At 43.3% G+C, this 22,488-nt stretch overlaps 3 protein-coding genes across 4 annotated transcripts; 2 read left to right on the top strand and 1 right to left on the bottom strand.

Moving 5' to 3' along the window:
- Nucleotides 1-15: 15 nt before the first annotated feature.
- Nucleotides 16-9,351, bottom strand: LOC135390901 (calcyphosin-like protein). Of its 2 annotated transcripts, none has more exons than XM_064620872.1 (5): nt 9,228-9,351; nt 8,105-8,186; nt 7,190-7,367; nt 6,204-6,413; nt 16-5,035 (listed from the first exon to the last, which is right to left on the bottom strand). In XM_064620872.1, exons 2-5 carry the CDS (start codon nt 8,182-8,184, stop codon nt 4,934-4,936), a joined length of 570 nt encoding a protein of 189 aa, XP_064476942.1. In that variant the 5' UTR covers nt 8,185-8,186; nt 9,228-9,351; the 3' UTR covers nt 16-4,933. The 2 variants fall into 2 exon arrangements, with proteins under 2 accessions (XP_064476942.1, XP_064476943.1); XM_064620873.1 differs by having other exon boundaries at nt 9,232-9,351.
- Nucleotides 9,352-9,579: 228 nt separating this feature from the next.
- On the top strand, nt 9,580-10,668 carry LOC135392663 (prohibitin-2-like). Its single transcript, XM_064623383.1, has one exon. It carries the CDS (start codon nt 9,678-9,680, stop codon nt 10,572-10,574), a length of 897 nt encoding a protein of 298 aa, XP_064479453.1. The 5' UTR covers nt 9,580-9,677; the 3' UTR covers nt 10,575-10,668.
- Nucleotides 10,669-16,685: 6,017 nt separating this feature from the next.
- Nucleotides 16,686-22,482, top strand: LOC135390898 (transcription factor 24-like). Its single transcript, XM_064620869.1, has 4 exons — nt 16,686-17,064; nt 19,818-20,068; nt 20,800-20,898; nt 20,993-22,482. Exons 1-4 carry the CDS (start codon nt 16,908-16,910, stop codon nt 21,140-21,142), a joined length of 657 nt encoding a protein of 218 aa, XP_064476939.1. The 5' UTR covers nt 16,686-16,907; the 3' UTR covers nt 21,143-22,482.
- The last annotated feature ends 6 nt before the right edge of the window (nt 22,483-22,488 follow it).

Genomic DNA, 22,488 nt, shown 5'->3' with positions numbered 1-22,488 from the left:
TAACATACATTGCAGTATTGGTCTACAGCATTTTATTTCAATAACAGTAAAAAGCTCGAAAATGGAAGCAAGGTCATACCCTGCAATTAAAAACAATCAGCTGTGCAAACAGACAACAAAAACAGCACAAAAATAGTGTGCATCCCCTTTTTTTCATATATATACCATCTAATTCACCATCCACCACCTCAATATTTCTCTAACAACAGGACAGTGTAAAAGAAAACCATCAGCAAGCTGAACTTGCATGAGGAATGCCTTATCATGGAATTGTGCAATGGACCGTGTGCAACTGGACAGCATAAACAGACTTTTCAAACAGCGTGCATGAGAATAGAGGACCAAAGAGAAATCGCAAAATGTTGCTTCTTGCAGGCATGTTGCTGTCTTAATAGCAAAAATACCTGTTATGTCAGAACTAAACCAATTTATGGTTTCCAATATATTAATTATATTTGCAGCTGTTTTCAGGCATGGCAATACATGCACTTGGCACCTTTTGTGAACCAGGCTGAGGTACTGCTCAAGCATATTCTCCCCTCCCACAAGAATGTGAAAACTTTAGGGAGAGCTTGGGTAAGCACAGTATCTTTTTTTTTTTTTTTTTTTTTTTCAAAGATAGCACACCCACAGATGTGACAATGCCATTCCTATAGATCCCCTATTCCAAAACTGCCTAAATTTGACAGACCTAAAAATATTATGTCATTCAAACAGTACCTAGATTGCAAACGATTTCTCAAGTTAATACAAGTAAAACAATTTCTCAATTCCTTGACCTGGCAATCGCTAGGATTTATAAGAGAAGCAAAACATAGCTTCTACATGTGACCTGTGGATTATACAACTTCAGGTCATCAACAATGCAATGCTCCTTTCCAACCATATCAGTACAATGCTGTATTCCTGTGAAGAACTTTTCTTTTGTTTTTCCTTTTTTTTTCTCTCTGTCCAGAACAAACTTAACAGAAGAGTGCTTTGACTGCTCTTATAACCTTCCACAAAAATTTCTTTGAATTTTGTGGAGAAGAAAGGCTTCCAAATTTAGAGGCATCCTTATACCAGACAATGCATCACTCACGAGGTAGAATTTGATCAGTAGAACAATCTTATGCTCAGGCTGTGCAAGCAGTAGCTCCAGATAGACTTCAGTAATGCAGGGGGCATCTATATCGTAGGGCTGTGTTGCCACAAGAACCATGCCAGTAGCATAGCCACAGAGCAGGTGTGGGGGGGGGTAACCTCCAAACCATACCTGTGGTAGTGCGTTTAGGGGAGGGGAGGGGAGGGGAGCGAGGCTGAAATCCTCCTCCCTCATGTGAAGTTCCCATATCACCCCTTCCAAAATATTTATTCTGGCTATGCTACTGAACCAGTCCTACCAAAACCAATCTTTTGTTTTCATTTTTGGTTGGGGGGTGTATTCCAACAGTATTGTAAAAAAAAATTTCTGGTAAGTGCTAAAAAAACACAAACAGACAGAGCTAGTTGGACACAGTGGGGCAAAGTTATGTGGCACATGAAGAAGAGACAGCAAAAATCAAGCGAACAAAGTATGAGTAGGGTTCTTCGTTCTCGGGTTTTATGATCTTTCAAATTCGGGAGGCAAAAATCGGGTGCCATTTACACACGAGACTTCTGGGAGAAATCAGGCGCTACGATCTCTGTTTGATATGTCATCGGGGAACTTTCTAGTGAAACGAAAGGCATATGAAACAAGCCACTACTGTGACAATGGGACGAGAAAAACAAGTATCTTTATGTTGCCGATCGGAACTTGCTGATATTATTATTCACTCTTCCAACGGTTTACCTAGAACAACAAGTTGAAGGACCGCAAGGATTTCTGGTAGATATCGGGTTTTACCCAAACTCTTGATAACTTGTTCGGGGGGGGGGGGAACTATAGCGAAAAATCAGGTTTAACTCGAAAACGAAGAACCCCAAGTATGAGCCGCAACACTGAACCTGGAGTCTGAGCTCTCTAGTACTGGCACAGCCCTTCCTTTAAGTAGTGGTTTATAAAAGTGTCCTCGCAAACATTTGGTATCTGACAAATGTGAAAAAAAAAAAAAGCTACTTTGTGTAGCAAAATGAAACGTGCAAGCTCCTCAAGCTTCAAAGTTTTTCTGGAGCTTTAGTTGGGTGTCGACTAGAAGAAGAAAGCACCTTTTCAAAAGTTAAACACTGGGTGAACACCAAACCACGAGCACTCCACGACACACCAAATCTCGTGCGGAAACAGGTTGGCACAAGCGGGACGATCACGCAGAGCATGCTGATTGGCTGGAAATCATTTGGACCAGGGACGCAAATGACCCGGAGATCATAACAAAACCCTGTAATTCTAAGGGAATCATGAATGCCAGCAACACCATTTAAAACTGTCGCACAGGCAGTCATTCTTTTTCCCCCCTGAGATCAGGAGCAGACTTTGAAGGTGTTGCCCAAAGAAAAGGAAAGTAGTGAGGGATACTCAGATGCCATCTTGCAGCATGATTCCTCCGGGCATTAAAAAAAAAAATCATTCACATTTGTAAAGTAGGAAATGAGAATTGCACTGAAAGTAATCTTCATTTGCATCCCTGGTTAGAAATAAAAATTTGTTACTTCAAACAGATTTTCCCAATACGGACAAGTGCATCTCTTTGGACAGATTCTTCGCGGCTAAAGCATCGGCTGAAACTTAGCGCGTGCGGAGCCGCGGGTTATGGACGTCAGCTCAGCCGCACCTGCGGGCATAAATGCAACGATAGTGGCCACTGCGTACGCTTTGGTTATATGTAAGAGCATTGTACCGTTCCTGCATATTTGGCAAAAGTAGGTTATCACGTTTAGTAGTTGCGTATAATATTTTTGGCATTCAGCGAACGCATTTGAAGAGCTATGGAAGTTGCTGCACGCTGTCTACATACCTCGACGACAAATTACTACGAGCCATTTACAAAATTCTGTACTGCTTTGACACCACCATCTAGGGTCAGAAATTGGTACCATATTAAATTAAGAGGTGTAGCTTCCTAAAAATTTAAGTGTCACTGTGATTTAGACGTAAAAAAAATTTAGATGCCACTGGTGTGAATCTACTTCGTACTGTACTTGTGGTGAGTAACTCAGAATTACCAAACAGGTATCGCAAAGAATTTAACGATGTACATTATGCAAAATGCATTTGTAAAGAAAGCGAAAGTAAAAAAAAAACAGATAGAGAGAAAGTGCCTCTTTGTCAGTTTTAGTTCTTGCCCATACTCAGACTTTTCCCGTGATGATAAAAAGGTTCCTAGAGCTACGGGAAACAAGCAAGGTGCCACCTATTTTCTCCTGTTCCTACTGAAGCTCAACTTTTCACATAGTTGAAACTGCTTATTACACTTGTAGCACTCGATGCACTATGCCACCAGACAAGTAGAAACATTACATTGTCTTGCAACACTATAAAGATTACCAGCTAGGCTAGATAAGAAAACGTGCCACAGACATCGATATCACCATCACTCGTATGCAAGTCTCCTGAGCATACAGATAACATGGGAGGAAAACTGTTGTTTTGACACATCTTTGGCAGCATAGTGCAATCCTTTCTCAAAAGTTTGACGTGGCAAATCTCACTTCGATGCACACTGATGCTATTTATAGAAAACATCAAAGTACAGGTAAGTAAATACGAACTGAGAAAGCCTAAAAAGTGACAAAAACCCATTCAACTATCTTTGGCATGAAGGTCAGAAGCACTGTCATTTCAGACAATAATGGCAAACATTATTTAGACTTTCGGAAGCCAAAAAGGGGGGGAAAACATTCTGACAGTAATTTAAAATGATGGATGCGTATCAATAAAGAGGCTAAAGCTTTTAGCACGAATCATGAGAAATGATGACCAAACTGATGTTTGTAAATATTCCAAATTCTAAATTGCTAAAACTTACATCTTTACAGAGGATGTATTAAAAATTGTAGAATGTCTCTCTTTAACAGAAACACTGAACTCCAACGCTCTGAAATGTTCTGACCTGTTTCTAAAGGCCTATTACAATGAGATGTCTCGCAAGTAAACCAAGACAAAAAATGGGCACAAGTCAGAAAAAAAAAAAAAAAAAAAAAAAAACAAGGAACAGAACAGAACGTGACGATTGATCATAAGTAGAGCCTGAAGTTTTAGGGCTTAGCCCGATTCTTCCCCGAATTTGCACCCCAAATTGAAGGACCGATTTTTACCCAGCAAATTGCTCTCACTGAGACGTCTGTAAGAATGCACACTAACTTGTTTGCGCAGCAAATGTGATTACATCAACAAATGTACCAAACCAGTAGAGTTCGTGTTTCTCCACGGATTTAGTATACGGGAAGTTTTTTTCACCCGAATTCGCATTAATTTTGAGCACCTGTTTATTTACCCGATTTTTACCCCACGAGTATAGAAAAAATATTTCCTAAGTAAAATACTTAGTATATATGGCTTTCGTGGCTTTTGTGTAGGATAGTGCACTTGTAACCTCAGGAAGAAGTGCAGCATAATAGACAAAGGCTTATATGTTAAATGTCTTAACTGATTCCAGCATAACTGGCTACATGTTTCCCACTGTTGATCTGAAAGTGTTCGTAACTGGACTGATTCAGTGGACCCTACACACACGCACGAGGTGCATTAAAGTGAGATTATACCATAAATTATTAATGATCATTAAAAAAAGTGGGTAAGAGGTTGGGCAGTGCATCCTTGACAAAAAAAAAAGAAAGAACTGCAGCATCGTACGGCTGACCAATGTATCACAGCTGAAACGCTCGATGGTACTGAATCAAGTCGGCACTATACGATGCATGCAGTGTGTCGGAGCAATTATGATCACGGAAATAAACTGATCAAGGTCAAAGAAAGGTCAAAGACTCGAGGGTTGATGGGTAAATGGTAAAGCAGGGTTGCCCAGAAAGACGCTCAAATCTTCCACGCATTTCGCATCATGAGGTCGAAGTAGGCATCTGTGTCTACGGAAGCGCTGACCCCCGCATAGTAGTTGATGAATTCTTCTTCAGTCACCTGAAGGAGGTACAAAATGAAACAGAAAAATTACAGCAAAATGTACCTCAATGTACCTCAAATATTGCTAACACCAGCAACTGCCTGCGAACTGGCAGAAATGAAGGTTGCATTTTCAGGCGACAAAGTCACACAAAATGTTTCTCAACAAATCACTTCTTGTATGGCATAGGAAGCAATGTTTGACATTATTGGGTTCATTATGGTTTTAAAATGTTGCTATTTCGGTTGTATTCAATTCAACGCAACATATGCACAGTATTTAAACACCTAATTGAAATTGAAGTGTATGAGGTAGTAATTAAAATTTGCAAAAATTACATAGCAATAGTTGTCATACAGTGCCATTTCAAGTGCCCTCCTATTAATACGAAATACCTAAATGATCTCAAAGTTGTCACTGATTAGTAGGGCCCAGAAATTTCAGCAGTAGAAACAATGGAAATAGGATGGAAATGGAATGCTGAGCCAGCCTAGAACCACACTATATTAATTATACCTTTAGTTCTCCGCCCTCGAAGATCTTGAAAGGCCAAGAAAGGCCAAATCTTTTCATCAAATATACATGAAACCCTTCTAGGAAACCAAACGCAAAACAGGAACAAAAGGCGCAAACACGCAGAAAAGCAAAGAAAAATGCAACATTCAGCGTGAGCTTGAAAGGTACACACGCACCTCTAAAAAAAAAAAAGGAGGCTGATATGGCATCTAATAATGCTAAAAAAAGGCTACAATTCAGTAGAGTCAACAAAAAAAGGCAGGCAACCCTGAAAACCACACATTTACGCAGGGGCGGATCCAGCCCCTGGGTTGGGGGGGGGGGGGGGGGCGGTTTCTTTGTTGAAGTGTATAGTGGGGGTAGGAAGAGAGGGAAATCCCATGTATAAGCTGACGTTTAAGGGGGGGGGGGGGGGGATCGCCACTGCATTTAGGCATTTATAGGCAAATGCCTAAAATTTCAGGCCTACACATCCCAATGTGATTAGACACGCCCAAATGTCATAACTTCAGAAGTGTAGTGGGAGGGAGGCTGACACACAACAAGCTACTATGAAAGTGTGAAATGAAGCCCTTGCAAGGTTGGAAATCGATACCATAAGAAAAAAAAAAAAAAATTCTGCAAAACTGAATAAAGATTTCCAGCATACTGCGCATTTGTTACGCGTACCTTTCCATCGGGATTGTTGGGGCTGTCGAAGTTCTTGAGGAACAAGAGGAACACCTGGTCTTCGGTGAGTTCACCGTTCTGGTACTTTGGGTGTTGGCGGGCATTGTAGACCCCACGCAGGTCATGCACCGTCACAACACCGTCTCCGGTCTTGTCCATCTTCTTGAATGCCTGCTTGATCAGGTTAATTCTTGCCGCTGACATGGGAGGCTGAAATAATGCAATCACGTAAATCGTGCGACTACAATGAAACGGTAGGTTCACCCTCCCCCAAGCAGGATTAAGATAAATATGTCTCGCAGGTAGGGTTGCCACCTTTCGTAGTGAAAAATACCGGCCGAGGGAGAGGAGACGGACTAGAGGGAAAGGACGAAAGGCTCGTGGAAAAGGGAAAGTGAGTGATGGGTGGACGAGCACACACACATAGAGAGATTAATACGAGGAAACACATGTTCCTGTGTGTGGCTGTATCACTGATGCTAGAAATAGCAATGATAATAATAATAACAATGAATAATAATGAGAATGACTAACTAAGGAAACAACTGGTGACTGCGGAGCTGGGTCTGTGTTCCAGATTTGTTCAAGCAGTAGTGGAATGTTGAAGGGAAAATCTCGTAAAAGCCCTTATGAAAGGTCTTGAGCCACAAATACCGGCAAAAGGCTGCCGGTATCACCTTCCTACCGGAAACCGGCAGAGCGCCCAAATAACCGGCCTCGCCGGTATAATACCGGCCTGGTGGCGACCCTACTCGCAGGAGCGCTCGACTCCGAACAACTCCTCTGCAATCCCTTTCGCTCAAAATCTACGTTATTTCCAGAGCTGCGCATAGTTGGTTGCGAGAGCGGTGAGAGCTGTTACACATGCACTAAAAACATACAGGAACAATATAGAATTCAACATCCTTGGCTGTCATTCGTTCTTACAAACACAATTTAGGATTTTTTTTGTTGTTGTTGATGATGAGGTATGAGATTTAACAAACCCTGAGCGAAACGAGAAACTCGTCAAAGCGTATGGTTCCATTGCCATCCTTGTCCATCTCTTTGAACAGGCTTTCCACCTCAGCAGGGCTCAAGTAGACCCCAAAATCCTGCAGTCCTTTTATAAACTCTTGCATGTCCAGCTTCTTGTCCCCGGAGTCATCCATGATGCGGAACTGCCTGCGCGGATGTCATTCGATTATTACCCCAAAAGAGCGGTCCAGTGACTCCGCGGTCCGCAAAAAGCTATGATAAGCTATATGGACTTCCCTCGTTACACCATGGTTCCCCTACCTATGCTTCTGTTTGTCGCTGGATTATTTCAAAGCAGATGATCTCGGCTCCATAATAAATTTTGGAAACCAATCAATTTCTTAAACTGATGTCATCATCATCAGTACTGTATGTGTTTGGAGGCGGTCCAGAAAATCATTCAAGCTGTAAATGCTGGCTCCTTCCATCTTGAATGGCTTATGTCATTCTGACATACGGGCTATAGTTATGGAGTGATCATTGGTGGAGTGTGGCAGTGAAACAGTCCACATATTCTTTGCTTTGTGGCTCTGCATACCTTAAGCTGCTGAGGTAAGAGTTGCTAAATAAAGCTTTCTTGGCTTTAGTTTCATTTTACAGATCTATACTTTGGGTCACAAACATTTACGTTTAAATAACTGAAAAGTTAGCCCGACAGCAACATTCCCATCTCAGCCAAACAAAATATTACAGATAACTTGTATCCATAACTTGAGTGGGACTTGATAAGAGCAAATACTTCCAAATATATATATTTTTTAAATAATACGCAAGTCATTCCTCGACAATTTTTGCCATTCTCATTACGTTCAACCCCTGAAACTGAGAACCCATTGTAGCTGGTTCTTGTTCCATCAAGACACAAGAAAGTCAGTGTAGAATACCTTGCCAGGCCCTTGATGCCATGAGCACCCCTCTGGAGGCATTGCTGACGCAGCTTTTCAATAGGGGTCTTGGTTGACATTGCTGAATCAAGAAAAAGAGGCTTTAAGATCTATGCTTCCAATAAGGCTTCGCAATAAGTACCTGATACCACAATGCTGCAAAGTAGAATAACTAAACAAGAGCCAAGAAACCGTCCAGCCATTATCTGAACGGTTTATCTCTTGTATGAAAAACACTAGGAAAAAAAAAAAAAAAAAGGATAACACGTGCACGATTTTGAACATGCAGGAAGGCAGGTTGCAGCATAATGGGAAGAGGAAATTGCATTCCTCTGAGCAATAAGCCTACGCGCCCTCGGGTCGCAGAAAAAGGCTTCGCAAAGACGTCTTGCGTGACAACCATATTTAGGTTGGTTATTGTCACAAGCTCTCTTTGGGTGCCCCACAATCATTAGGTCGCGCTTGACTACCTTTACTCTCGATTAAATATCCGGAAGTAAGCCCCATTTTCGCTTGTGGGAGTGCGAACAACGATACATGAAAAGAATAATTCAGTGTGACACGTAGGCAATATTGTGGTTTAACGATTTCTTCTAAGACGGAGACCTCAGGCATCGACGACGGAAGGAAAAATGGCGATGCACAGTGAGGAGCTTTACCGGGGCATATGACCGGGGGCAGGGCTCTCGAATAAAATGCACTCCATGTTTCTTTCAGTTTCTTTCTTGTGTTCTACTTCGGTGAATGCGGAAGAGACACTCCCAAGTTCTGCTAATTATTTGCGCATGCTTAAGAATAACGATGACCCATTTTGAATGACAACAGGAGGCATCCTGCAGGCATCGCTCCGCAAACGTGAATTATAGAATACAAAGCCAAGCTTAACCTCTGCAACGCGCAAATTGATCACTGGTCCGTTCAATCCCATTATGTTTTTGGAACTAAGAGCACCCTGTCGACATCTGAAGCGTGCAAGAAAGTAGCCGCCCTCGCTCGCGTAGGCGACACCGGATTTGGGCGGAGATGTCTCCGACAATCTGGTACTGAAACAGCTAAACAAAACGTTAGATTACGTGCAGTGTGATAAATTTATCGTGTGGCAATATAGAAAACAGGTGCGTACCTATTTTGGCGATGAAGTGTTCTTCCGAACCTTTGGATTTTGGAGTTTCTCTTGGTTTCTCTCTCCTTCTCAGGTAACCGCAACACCCGCAACTTCACTGCAGACGAAAACGGCGTCGTCTGAATTGAAATGACGTGTGGTGTCGCGCCGGTCGAGCTCACTCAGAGGCGTTCCTGTGGCCCACTTTTTACTTTTTAAAACGTATTATACCCTAATTTATTTTACATTTCCAAATATTGCAAATATTAAACTTTAAGTTTATGCATCTGTGTGTTGGTAATGTCAAAACGCGATACTTTTCCTCTTAAAGTAGCTGCTTACTAGCGCCATACACTTTTTTTCACATATCGGAAACAGTACCGGTCCCATTCCATGTGGTTTCCGGCGAGCTAGGACTACTGTACTGTAAGAAAAGTTTCATCATATTTTTGCCGCTTCGTTCGGTTCACGATGGCTCAACAGTTCAAAGACATGGCAAGCAAGTTCGGCAAAGGTGGCAGTCCGCGAGGACTCGGTACGGGACTTAAACTTCTAGCTGCCGTCGGCGGTTTGGGATTCGCCGCAACTCAATCCGTGTACACGGTTGATGGTGGTCACCGTGCCATCATTTTCAGTCGACTGGGCGGCATCCAGAACGAAGTCTACTCAGAAGGTCTGCATTTCCGAGTCCCATGGTTCCACTATCCAATCATTTACGACATTCGTTCGCGTCCGCGCAAGATTTCATCCCCCACGGGCAGCAAGGACTTGCAAATGGTGAACATCTCGCTGCGTGTACTAGCTCGGCCCCACGCCGCTAGTCTTCCAACCATCTACCGCACTCTGGGCACTGACTTTGACGAGAGAGTGTTACCGTCAATCTGCAACGAAGTCCTCAAGAGCGTCGTAGCCAAGTTCAACGCATCCCAGTTGATCACACAGCGTCAGCAGGTATCGCTTTTGGTACGCAAAGAGTTAATCGAAAGAGCCCGCGACTTCAACATTATTTTAGATGATGTTTCTATCACGGAGTTGAGCTTCGGCAAAGAGTACGCTGCTGCCGTTGAATCGAAGCAGGTCGCTCAACAAGAAGCGCAACGGGCAGCTTTCACAGTTGAACAGGCGATACAGGAAAAGCAGCAGAAGATCGTGTATGCAGAAGGTGAAGCCCAGGCAGCGCAGATGTTGGGAGTGGCCATTTCAAAGAACCCTGGTTACTTGAAGCTCCGAAAGATCAGGGCGGCACAGAACATTGCCCGTACGATCGCCAACTCGCAGAACAGGGTTTACCTCAATGCAAGCTCGTTGATGTTGAACATTGCGGACAAGGAATTCGACATAGTCGGAGTGCTGCCGGGCAAAAAGTAAGGGGACAGTGCGGAAGATAGCATCTCTTTGTTACCCAAGTTCATAGTTTTCTTTCTTCTTTTTTTTTCAGAATAAAAGCACGTAGCGAACAGTTTTTTCCTGTTTGTTTTGTATGTATGTTAAACGAAGAGATGTTTGGAAATGATGCCAAGAATATGGCGCCGCACCAAACGTAGCCCAGTATGGTGTAACTAGTATATAAAAGGCACAGTTGTAAGAGATCCAGATCCACCCCTCACTGCCTCCAAAATCAAGGCTATGCCAGTAAGGGAACCGAACTCCCATTGTGAACATTTATGTTGAGCAAAGAAGTAAGAGGCAAGTGAACTGGTGTAATGAACTTGTAGGTAACGTTTCCTTGAGTAATGAAGAGAAGGCAAAAGACATGAAGACACGAACAAATTCGCATCCCTTTGTGTCTTCTCTTCATACTTGAGGCGATGTTGCCCGCAAATTTATGTTCAGCCTGATTTGGGGACCATAGATACACCTGGATGCTTCATTGCAATTATAACGCAGTCAAAAACCTGCAGGGCTGTTGGGGTTGAGTAATCGTTTTAAAACCAACAAGGGATATAACAGCCTTTCCCAATTATGGACAGGGAAAAGAAAATATATCTTTTGTTTGTTGCTATTATATAGAAGAAGAGATATAACGCAGAAACTTCTTTGCACAAAAAACATGTCGAATTTAGGCTTTTGGAATTTAGAACCATGCTCCTTTAAGTCTTGTTCATTTTAGCAATGTGTTCCAGTGCCAGGGGTGGGTCCTGAGGGAGGGGGTAGTGCCCCCCCCCCCCAAATTATCAGGTTAAAGTGAACACTAGGTTTCCCCCTCACTCACCCCTGTCCATTGCAGGTACATGGTGTCCCTTTAAGATACTGTCCAGATGTTGATATGATTGGGTCACCTTGATTATTCTACATTTTCATTCAATATTTATGAAATATTTTCACGTGATTAAGCACATACACGTGTGCTCTCATTAGTGCGCGTGATTTGGTTAATAATCATCTCACAATAAAGGCCAATTTTTCTTTAATATATATTTATATTTGACTTTCAAACTTTGTGACATTTCCAATACACCAAAATTAATTGCACTCAACTTTGGTGTTTCCCGTACGAATTCTGACATCCTGTCCCACTACAAAAGTTATTTCAAATACATTTTCCCATTTACCTATACCCTTTTTACATAGTATGCATAAAAGCCGGGCATTATATGTTATCATTTAATGTATAATTATTAAACTGGTATAATTTAGTTCTCGCCACTGCTGACTATACACTTGGCTTTACCACCCCGACAGACCCAAACAAATTTTTGTGAAGTGTCACGCAATTCATGGTACGTTTTGTCCCATCGTAAGCTACATCATATTTCATCTGCTTATTTGCAATGTTGGTCATGTCACAACTCCGATGCGAGCTACGAGGATGTAATCCCGCCGCATCGTTTGTACTTCTGAATCTGGCGAGGGAGGGTTCTTTAAATCGCGGATCCGGCTGCACCTGCAAGCTCTCTGTGCAATTAGCTACACATAATGCGACGGCACGCCGGCATCTGTACGCAATAAGCAAAGAACCATTTCATTCTGCGAGCACGAAACTCGTGTCCGTTACTCACGACTGGTAACGAATATTCAAGAGGCCACGTTCAGTCACGTGACATCCTCTCCGTTTTTCAAGATTTATTGAGCTCTGTATCTACAGCACCCCCTCAAAGAAGCGCAAATCACCTTTCACCCTAGTTGTGGCATAACGAACACCTAACGAGCGCACTGACAGCAGAAGTAATAACCAGTCTGGCAACACGGGTCGTCGCGTCGTCTGCTATCGCGTGCGCGCAGACATATTTTGGCGTCGGAAACGCTCCATTGGTTATGAACGGTGTGATGGCGAGTCAACTTCTCAATGAACTACGCATATTTTCTTGTCGTTCGAAAGCAAAGGACAGGCTAAAAACTCGTCCGGTTCGCAATAATCGAGAATGTTCCGCGTCTAACTTTCTCCGCAGTCATTACTCATCTTTCGCTTCTGGTTAAAAAAGAAAGCAAAGCATCAGACATGACAGTTGACCGTGGCAATTCGAGCTGTGTGGCCGCTATGGTACTTTCACTGAGGGTGGCACAGTTATCTCTTTAGGGAATGACATATTGGTGTAGGCATAACGCAAGGCGGCATCTCCGATTGCCTAAAGACGAAGATCTGTCCGTGCGGTTTTGTAGCTGCTCAAACGGGCGAGTTGTGAACTGTTGAGGGTTTGGTGTTATGAACTCGCACGTGGGTAGTCTGCCTGCAGATTCGTACTTTCCCCCTTTCTCTGCGCTTTATAGTTTGTTTCACTTTTATTATTTTTTAGTGTTACAAAATGTATTTATTATTATATTAAATTTGCTTTTACGATCCGAAGGCTTTCATGTGGGAGTTTGTGCTGTAGCAGAGCCACACTTTCATTTCTTCTAAAATTATATATCAGAACAGACACATCTTCTTCAACAGGTGGATAACATTTTCTGATAGATTTATTTCCTTTTTGTTTGATGCAAGCGATTTGTCAATTACTTTGAAGTGAAGATTGCTTGTCAACATCAGACTGACAATGGATGCATATTATCCCGAATAGCATAGGAGCCCATGCTGAGTCTCTCTCTCTCTTCCGTAACTTCGAGTACCTTCCAGTTTTCAGCAGTTTTCAGCAGTACTTCAGCTTTTTTAAAGCCGTTTCGCCCTAGAGATGTTATAAAGTAATCTCAGCACCAATAAGTGCACCATTACAAAGGCTCTGCTGTTCATGGGCACTCAAAATAAATACAGTGAACCCTCGTTATTATGACCATGGTCGTTCCCGAAAATTTTGGTCGTAATGAGGAATTGTCATATTAACGGGGGAGATTTGCAGGGGTTTCACAGCATTGTTCCCCAAGAGTATGGTCGTAAAGCGCGTATGTCAGATTATCGGGGGTCATATAAACGAGGGTTCACTGTACTGGAAATACTAGAAATATCTCATTTTTTCCGTCACGTAGACATCAAGTAAGAAAAGTGAAATATCTTGGTCTATTCTCACAAAATTGTGCAAGTAACAGATGATGATGATGATTGAAAGAAAAAAATGGGGAAGTGCAAGTAACAGAAGGTGAAAGTAACATGTAAGATGATAAGTAACAAACGAAGACCGCCTGGAAAACACGAAGACGTACATCAGCCACGCGTTTCTCTTCCTCCTCCATAAAAAGAAAATAGCACCCATCCGTGTCGTCTGCATTTGACGAGTTGCACACTTGTTCATGCTGCCGTAATCAGCAGCAGCGCCCACTGCCGGAAATGTCGTCTGCCACGCGCCGCACATCTCGATTTGTCCTCAAGCGAGATACGATACGCTTTCCAGTTGATAACGACACACTCCGGGGGAAAGATATCATCGGATCGAGATTCACCGACGCGTGACCGGCGCCGTGCTACTATAGAGGGTGCAGAGGGCGGACATCAAGAGGGTGATGGTCTGTAGGCCTAAGGGAAACTTCAAACTTCTGGAGGGCCCAAAATGTACTGTTAGCTAAATACCCCAAAAATTCAAATAATTTCCCGAAGTTGGTGTGACGTTTACGTCCACGTGACAATATGGCCTAAAGACAGCCTTACTCGAGGCACCCTGGTTCATGCTGCTAACACCATAGCTAGAACTCGATGTCTCGCAACTTTTCGAATGAACACAACACAGCTGCGAAGTTCAGCATTACCAGAGATACGCTGTGTAGTGTGTCTTTTTTTATGTGCTGTACAAATATATTTATATGCGTGTGGTAGGAAATCAGATGGCCACGAGGTAATACGAATGAAGGCGAAAATGATTTGTCCTGAAGAGGGCTTTGCTTCTGGCGCAATATTGGTCTCGCTTGTTATTGTATATATATATATATATATTTCTTTCTTATTGGTTTGTTCATTTATTACTTTCCCTGACCTTGCTGTTCCTCTGCATTCTTTTCGGGGTTCGTAGACTCCGTCGAAATTATGTTGATGGTGCATCATCTGCATGGTCGTCTGCTTAAACGCCGACTTAGCAGACGACAGACTGTCTCGCCCATATATAGGCTAATACCAGAAACCTTCCACGCAGCAGAAATTGTAATTTGCACGAGGCTCATCGTAAGCAGACGGTTACAGATAAGATAGGAAAATAATTTTGATTATTTATGCACGTCATTGTTAATAACTTCAGCACAGACAGTATCATAGCATCGGGTTCTGGGGGATAATTCAGTTACCTCAAAAGGATTCGTAAATGTCTAATTAACGTGAGATGCATCCATTAATTCCAACAATTATTTTGAAAGAAGGAACCGCGAAAGACCGTACCACGAAATAGCTATTCCTGAGGAAAGGGCACTGGAATATTCGCCTTCAATTAAATCAAAATATATCGTCTGCTACGCTTTATAATTCCATCGATCGTCGCAGATATGTGGTTCTCGCTTTGATATTTCTGTTGCCCCGTATGTCATCTATTCCGAACGCAGTGATGGGCAAAGTACCTCAAAATTATACTTAAAGTAAAGTACCAAGTACCTGGCGTCATTAGGACTTCAAGTACAGTACAAAGTACCCAATTCCAAATGTACTTCAAGTAAAGTACAAAGTACTAGACAAAGTACTTCAAGTACATAGCCAATTTAATTTGTATCACTTTGCACTTCACTGTTTAGTATCTGTGTCTTGCTTTTTTGGCAAAACTTTAGCGAGTATTCTTGACAAATGCTCTGAAGACATAAAATCCTAGGTTAAGTGCTAACCTGTGAATATTTACGATGTCATAATTTGCAGTTACATGTACAGAGGTAACTAGTCAGCTGTGCTGTGATTATGCAAAATAGTATTACACCCTGACTGATCCAAGATCACCCTCCCCTAGTGTGGTGTTCCGGTACTAATCTTCTGCAATAACAGGCTAGGAAATATCAAGGGAAAAGTACAACCCAACAGAGATTATATACCCCTGGGCATTCCTTGCTGCTTTTTGAAATACAACATGTTTAAAAAAAGAATACGAAGAAAGTAAAAAAGGATGAAGCACAATGTAAGAGCTCATTTTTATACGACTGTGATCTGCAGCAATGTAATCCATGTGACGAATTAAAAAAACGTAAAATGTATAAATCAAAGCGTGTGTGTCTTTCAGAGTGTTCATCGTGCAATGCAATCACACATATAATGTGATATAAAATGATTATTACTTGCCAATGAGGGAACAAAGTCATTGTGCTGCCGGTTGCAGTGTCATAATGTGTGCATGTCTTTGCATTCCATTCGTTTTACATTATCATAGAAGCGTTGATACTTTTTCAACATTTCAAGCCTCACAACAATAGATTTGCTTCAAGAAATATGCTCGTTAAAAGCACAAAAATCCTTTTTGGTAACATGTCAGACTGGGACTCTTGGTACTGCATCCCGCTAAAAGCGCTCAAATGACGGAAAGAACACGAAAACTCAGAAATAGCCCTATCTGTGTGTTTTGGCCGTCTTGTTGTCATTTTAGCGCTTTTAGTAGGGTGCATTTTTGATACTGTATTGTGATTTTTTGTCTGGAGTCCAAGGTTGGCTACTCGAATACTTTATGGGAAAGTACTCGGAAAAAAAGTACTTGAAGTACGGTAAAAAGTACACGATTTAAAATGTACTTAAAGTAAAGCACAAGTACACAGAAATGTACTTAAAGTACTACTTGAGTACTTGGTACTTCAAGTACTGCTCATCACTGTCCGAACGACAACTTCCTGATTGTCCACTTCACCGGAGGGATCCCCTGAAATGGAGAGGGTAAAAACAGCCTCTCTCACTTTCTCCAGCACACGTATCTGCAGTAACAGTGGGCGGTGCTTACAAACATCTCCTACCAATCAGACGCCTCGGAAGCTGGAAAACACTGCACACACCACGTCCGGGGTTAGGAACCCGAGGTACACCACACCAACAGACGTCTTATCTGAAGCGGACGCGAGGAACACGAAATCAGTGACGTCACAATTAAACATACATCTTACTCTTCGCTGATTGGTTGGAACTTTACCAGAGGGCGGATACCGCGGATGTTACGACATGCTGCCTGTTATTTGAGACCCGATACTTATACATCGCCCTTGTTTCTGCAACTTTTTCGTTCTCGATGTTGTGTTTCTGCGTTTTTATCCCGGCACGCGAACGCATATAAAGGCCAGGTCTCCAGCTCATGGACTTCACAGCAGGACGAACGTTGGCACGTGGTGCATCTCGAGAGACCCGGCAACCATGGAGTGGTGATAATCGCGAGTGTCAGTACGGGCATCATGGATGACTTTATGAGCTTTGACTTGAACATCACAGACAGCAGCTGGCAACTGTGGGATGAGTTTCAGCAAGACCAGTGTTTGTCTTCCGTGCTTTCTTTGGACAATGACCCAATGTTGCCGTCACCTTTTGTGCCCGATATTCACGGGAGCCCAGGTAAGAAGACGTTACGCTTCGTATAAAAAATTACCCAACCATCGCAAAGTCTTGTCAGTTGAAGCGCTACTGTAGTAACGTTTTGCTTTGTTATATGGGTAAAACAGTATAATGAACGCCAATGACTGTGCGTATAGAATAAATATTCATTGATTCAAAACAAGCAGTGAATTATCTCAGCCCCCTCGCGTACAACCTTGTTTTTGGCGAACTCCAGCTCAAAAGTAATATCTTAAAATAATGATGATGATGATGATGATGGTAATAGTAAACAGATAAAAATGGAGTGTGGCCTAGTCAAATGTACATTGCAGAATAGCTTCACATAGAAGAAAGCAACGCAACGAACAATTATCACGCGGACGACAGTATATGTGCTTTGAGCGAAGTTAACAAACTCATTGTAGCCCAAGTTTGTTTGTTTTTTTTTTTTTTTTTTTCATAGTACAATAAATTCGACGCAAAGTGAAAAATGTTAGATTAAAATTTAGTAATTTGCGCGCGAGCTCGTAGGTGAAACCGTATTCAGAAAAAAGCCTGAGCATGGGGCACTGAAGCACTGTGACAAAATCTGTGAAAAAGACCGGTCAGGAAATAGCTTGAAAGAAGTCCACGGAGCTTGAGAACAAAATTCTGTACATCGCGATATGTAAAACTTAATCTTCCACGCCAGATCTAAGACCAACATTGCCGACAACAGCAGAGACCCCTACAGCCGAGGGGCCCGAACCCTGATTCACTCAATCAGTATTACTTCACCAATGAGCCAGGTCAATAAACCCCGTGACCTCCCACACCTTTCGACACAGTACGCAAAGTGTTGAAGCCGGGCACATTCTATGTCGTGACCCCCCAAAAGGTTAGGGCACCGTTAATACGAAAGACATCACGTACTCCGGCCCAACTTTCCCTGGTGAGAAACCCGATCTGGTGATCCGGATCAACTTGGTAGGCGTGCAAACGCATGTCCGTATCAAATGTTGCAAGCTCGGATCGAGTATTCCGCGGTAGGAAAAACACGTCCATTCCTTTCGTGATTGATTGTTGGCCATTCACTCTTTCATCGCAGACATGCAATCGAAAGTAGAAACGCAGAAGTTCGAGGCTTAGCTTCGTGACATTCGGTGACGGGCGCAGAAACCGCTTTCCCGTCTTGGAACCCCTGGGATTTCTGGACCACAATGATCACAGTTTTCGTCCCAATTACATGCACAGCTTTCAGGACATCAAAATTCATGGTTGAGGGCAACACTGTGGTGAAGTAGACGCCAACCCCGCATTGCCCGTCAAGTACGCCGACAAAATTACATTGCTTGCGCATAACACTGATACACGACCTACTAGATTATACCGACCATGCGACCCTGTCATAGGCACCCCTTCCCAGCGCCGCATTTGGAAGCTAGCGGTGGCTCTACTCATCGGCCCGGCCATTGTTTCCTCAACTTTTGCAATACTTAAGCTTACCTTAGTATTTTTGCATAAGCGGTGCATGTCTCACGGGAGATGCTTCTTTCTAAAGTTGATTATCATCATCATTCTACGCGTTTTCATAGGAGCTGTTGCTGTCGTCTGCTACGGAAGTCGTACGTCCGCTTCTGCGCGTTCAATCCAAATTTCGACTGTCCAATCATAATGCAGATCTCGCGGTAGTGAGTAGCGCCCCTAGCGGATCGTGCGGACGGGCTCCTCATAAGGGTGGCCGATTATGACATGGTCGTCATAATCTAGTAGGTCGTGCACTGATACATAAGCGCCAGTGTTGCTCGCTAAAATGAAGGTTGTCTCACACCATGCGTATAGTCCCGAGCGCAAGTTTGGCGACAAATTAAAAATGTCTCGAGCGAGCGACATATCGCGAATTTGGATATTGTGAGGTATTTACAATCACAAACCCTTAAACGATACCAAACATGTGGGCTGCTTCCTTGTTGTTTTTTGGTACCTTGATGGCCGTGGAAGAAAAGTAATTTCTAGAAGAAAAAAAATAATCGAATGAAAAATATAAAGCGTTTACCAAAAGAGCGAAGTTCGGCGAAACAATGGTTAGAAGACCCGGATGCACACCATATGTATCTCCACCACGTGCATCATGCTACTATTCCTCCCCTTATATTGTCGAATTTGCTCTCTGTCTATATTTTCTTCCTCTTGTCCTTTGACGTTCTGAAATCTCCATTTGTTTGTCCTTAGTCTCGTTTCGTCTGTCTGTTTTCGCGAGCTTCGCTGTCAGAGCTGTTGTTTCTTATAATATGGTGTAAACTTGGGAGATCAGGTGGAAGAACTCTCTATTGAAAACTCCCAAGACTGGGCTATCCGTTGCCCAGGCCCGGGTCTTGGCTCATCTTTGCTTCCCGTACACTTATAAGCGCTGCATGGTCTCCACTTACCGGTCGACGAAGCCTTTCGTTCCTAACCGTCCAAATTCGGAGCCGAAACGATGACACCGCACAAAGCAAATTTTAGGTTTGCGGGGTAGACTAACTTTTCCAGAGTGACACACTTTTTCTACTAAACTCACCGAAGTCTAGTGAGTCACTAGTTTCAGATCCTATGATACGTGTCTCACGGGTTCCGTGTCTCAGCGTGAACGACACTTTGATACATGTGCTTCGTTCCATCATGCACGCAAAAGAATCATCTTCCTACTTTAAGGGAATATCTATCCCCGGGCTTCAAACACCAGGACCACTGATAAGCTGATGCGACGACGAAGCATTTTATTTACGAAGTCCTTTCTTTCGTACGAACAGGTTCAAGCAGCGCAGACAGCGCGAATGCGGCTACCGCGTCGTGCGGCGGCAAACGCATTGCGGCGCCCTCCCGGAATGCGGCACGGGAACGAACGAGGGTGCGGAGCCTCAGAAGCGCCTTCCAGAACCTACAGAGGTCACTACCTGCTGTTCCTCCAGATACGAAGCTGTCCAAACTGGACGTGCTCGTCTTGGCTTCAAACTACATAGCCCACCTGGCGCAGTTGCTGTCTGAAAACGAACCTCCGCAGGTAAACAAAGTTCATCGCCAAGCAGTGAAATGCCCAGTAACGCTGCCCAGTAATTGCCCAGTAACGCGGTTGTCTTGTAGTCCTAGCCATTAACTACGAAAAGTGGGTGTTCGCTTAAACAATACCTGGCTTCCATGAGGCTGATGCAGCCATGGCAAAACTACGCGTCCAGTACGCGTCTTTATATACAGGGTGGGTGCAGATAAAGTAGCCCCAGATTTACGCACGTAGCGCGTTCCCTGCGCGTACGAACTTCCGGCGGCGCACGACGGTGCATTTATGCGGTGGAAATCGAGGGAAAAAAATCATGGCATCCAAACTTTGCGCAATAAGATCGTTAGCAACACGAACTTCGCTCCGTGTATTCAATGGGACAGGGCAGAGTAGCACAGTTGCATCGCCCTACAGCTGGGGGTGCCACTGAACAAACTGCGAGAAACAAAACGAGATCTGGTACGCCTAGCGGTAGCTACACGCAACTGTGCCGTGACCGCCATATTGACTTCGGCATCGGAAAATCGGGATGCACGGAGAGCAAACGTTTGCATGGGTAACCTTTTTGTTACGTGGAGTTTGGTTACTACGATTTTACTGTTCGCTTTCATCGGGTAAATGCGTCATACCGCGCCACCGGAAGTTCATGCGATAAGCAGGAAACGCCATACGTGCATAAATGTGGGGCTACCTTATCTGCACCCATCCTGTATTTAAATGTCACTTGCCCCTTTCAGGCTCCTGTGCCTGCCATAGAGGAAGACCTCCTTTGCTCACCGAATCCTTCTCAAGCAGCCACAGACACCATGAACAGAAGTTACTTTCACCCAGTCAAGGTAACGTAGTTTCGTTTTAGCCATTGTCGATGATTTGCACAGTGTATGCTAGCACAGTCATGGTTTTCAACTGTTTTTTACTGTTCCTCCGTAGAAATGGCCAATGCGATCAAGGCTGTACGCTGGCAGCGGTCCCAGTGTAGCGACAGACGAACCGCAACAGCAGCGCCACATAGCGGCGAGGAAGAACAGAAGTAGCCAGAGAGCACATCCGTACAGTTTCAAGCGAAATAGCGCCCTCTGATTGGGCATAGAAGTTACTAGTGCAATATGCCATATTGCTGGCTCTCTGCCTGTTATATTTGTGTAAATTATTCCTGTGTGTATGATATATGGTGCGCATGCGAAACAAAATACAACAAGCTAAGACCTATTGTAAAACGCAGACCGACACATAGGCGTCACGAATATCGAAACTCTAGGCTCTGCGGTCACTATACAGGCGTCTCCGCCAATGACAGCGCGTGAGAGGCCACGTGCTGATGACTAACAAATGACGTCAGAGCTCGCCGGGTACGTGCGTTCCAAGGCGTTCCTTTTTTTTTTTTTCTTCAGTACTCCAGCATGAGGTAGAATAATAACATTATTAATTATAATATCGCTCGTTCAAAAAGTGAAAGGGTGCGAGAAAAGGCTTCAGAAAGAAGCTTGATGGATGCGTGCATGCTTAAAGAACGCGTGCGCATGATGTAAAAAAACTACACGTGTCAATGGGTAAAAACCCCTTTAATGACAAGCACCGAGGAAACGCTCATCGTAAAGTGAGCTCCATGTAGTGTCAGTTGAACTTGTCCCCAAGAATGCGAAAAAAACAAAGAAAAAAAAAACTAATGCGACCACCCAAGCGATCTTTGCGGGGCATCATTATCAGACCACACGCGTCCCTTATCACTTCGAGGAAAACGATCCATACATTAATTTTCCAGTATATAACGTCAAAGCAGGACGAGATAGGCTTAAGGTCAATGTCATCGCTACCCGTTGAATGGATAACGGAGATAACACCAGCCACCCCCAACATTGCGCATGTTAACGACGTGGTACTGCATCGCCCAAAGCATTGAGAAAACCTCTGGACAAGATCGAGAGATTTGGTTATGAGAAGGCTATCTCTTTCTCTCTGGAGTAAAATTAAATTGGAAAATTAAATGGAAAGTAAAATTAATTAAATGAGCTACCGGTAGCTAAACTGCGTGAGTTAAGCCCACGAGCACATAAATGATGTGCTAGAAGAAGAAAACAAAAACAAACCTATTGTTGGAAAAAAAAAAAGTGAAACAAACTCGCATTAATTACAAATAAATGACTAACTTTAGAAACTGTATACGTGCGACTTCAATTGTGGTTACATCGAGAGGAACTTATCTCAAGGGGTAAAAAATGGGAGATATAAACGTAATAACGTTAGAATTTCGTACGTGTTGACATCGTTGCGAGATTCAGGCAGATTTCCACGTCAGGATTGTTTGCGTGTTGACAATGTCACCACCAGAGCGTTGCCTTTTATGGTGCCCGCGAAAGTCGCATCATTCTCTTGTACAGAGCAATATGTGTTGTATAATAAAATGCGTACGAAAGCAACGAGCTGGT

This window comes from Ornithodoros turicata, chromosome 4 (assembly GCF_037126465.1).
Source record: "Ornithodoros turicata isolate Travis chromosome 4, ASM3712646v1, whole genome shotgun sequence".
NCBI lineage: Eukaryota > Metazoa > Arthropoda > Arachnida > Ixodida > Argasidae > Ornithodoros > Ornithodoros turicata.
Note: the sequence above shows the minus strand (reverse complement) of the source record. Positions and strands in the feature narration are given on the sequence as shown.

Bases quoted from the DNA above. Each gene is read 5' to 3' on its own strand.
- LOC135390901 (XM_064620872.1), bottom strand. From the start codon at position 8,184: ATGTCAACCAAGACCCCTATTGAAAAGCTGCGTCAGCAATGCCTCCAG. The intron at 7,368-8,104 runs GTATTCTACACT...ACATCCGCGCAG, and splicing joins GGCATCAAGGGCCTGGCAAG to GCAGTTCCGCATCATGGATG. The intron at 6,414-7,189 runs GTTTGTTAAATC...GCATTATTTCAG, and splicing joins AGTTTCTCGTTTCGCTCAGG to CCTCCCATGTCAGCGGCAAG.
- LOC135390898 (XM_064620869.1), top strand. From the start codon at position 16,908: ATGGATGACTTTATGAGCTTTGACTTGAACATCACAGACAGCAGCTGG. The intron at 20,069-20,799 runs GTAAACAAAGTT...TGCCCCTTTCAG, and splicing joins CTGAAAACGAACCTCCGCAG to GCTCCTGTGCCTGCCATAGA. The intron at 20,899-20,992 runs GTAACGTAGTTT...GTTCCTCCGTAG, and splicing joins GTTACTTTCACCCAGTCAAG to AAATGGCCAATGCGATCAAG.
- LOC135392663 (XM_064623383.1), top strand. From the start codon at position 9,678: ATGGCTCAACAGTTCAAAGACATGGCAAGCAAGTTCGGCAAAGGTGGC.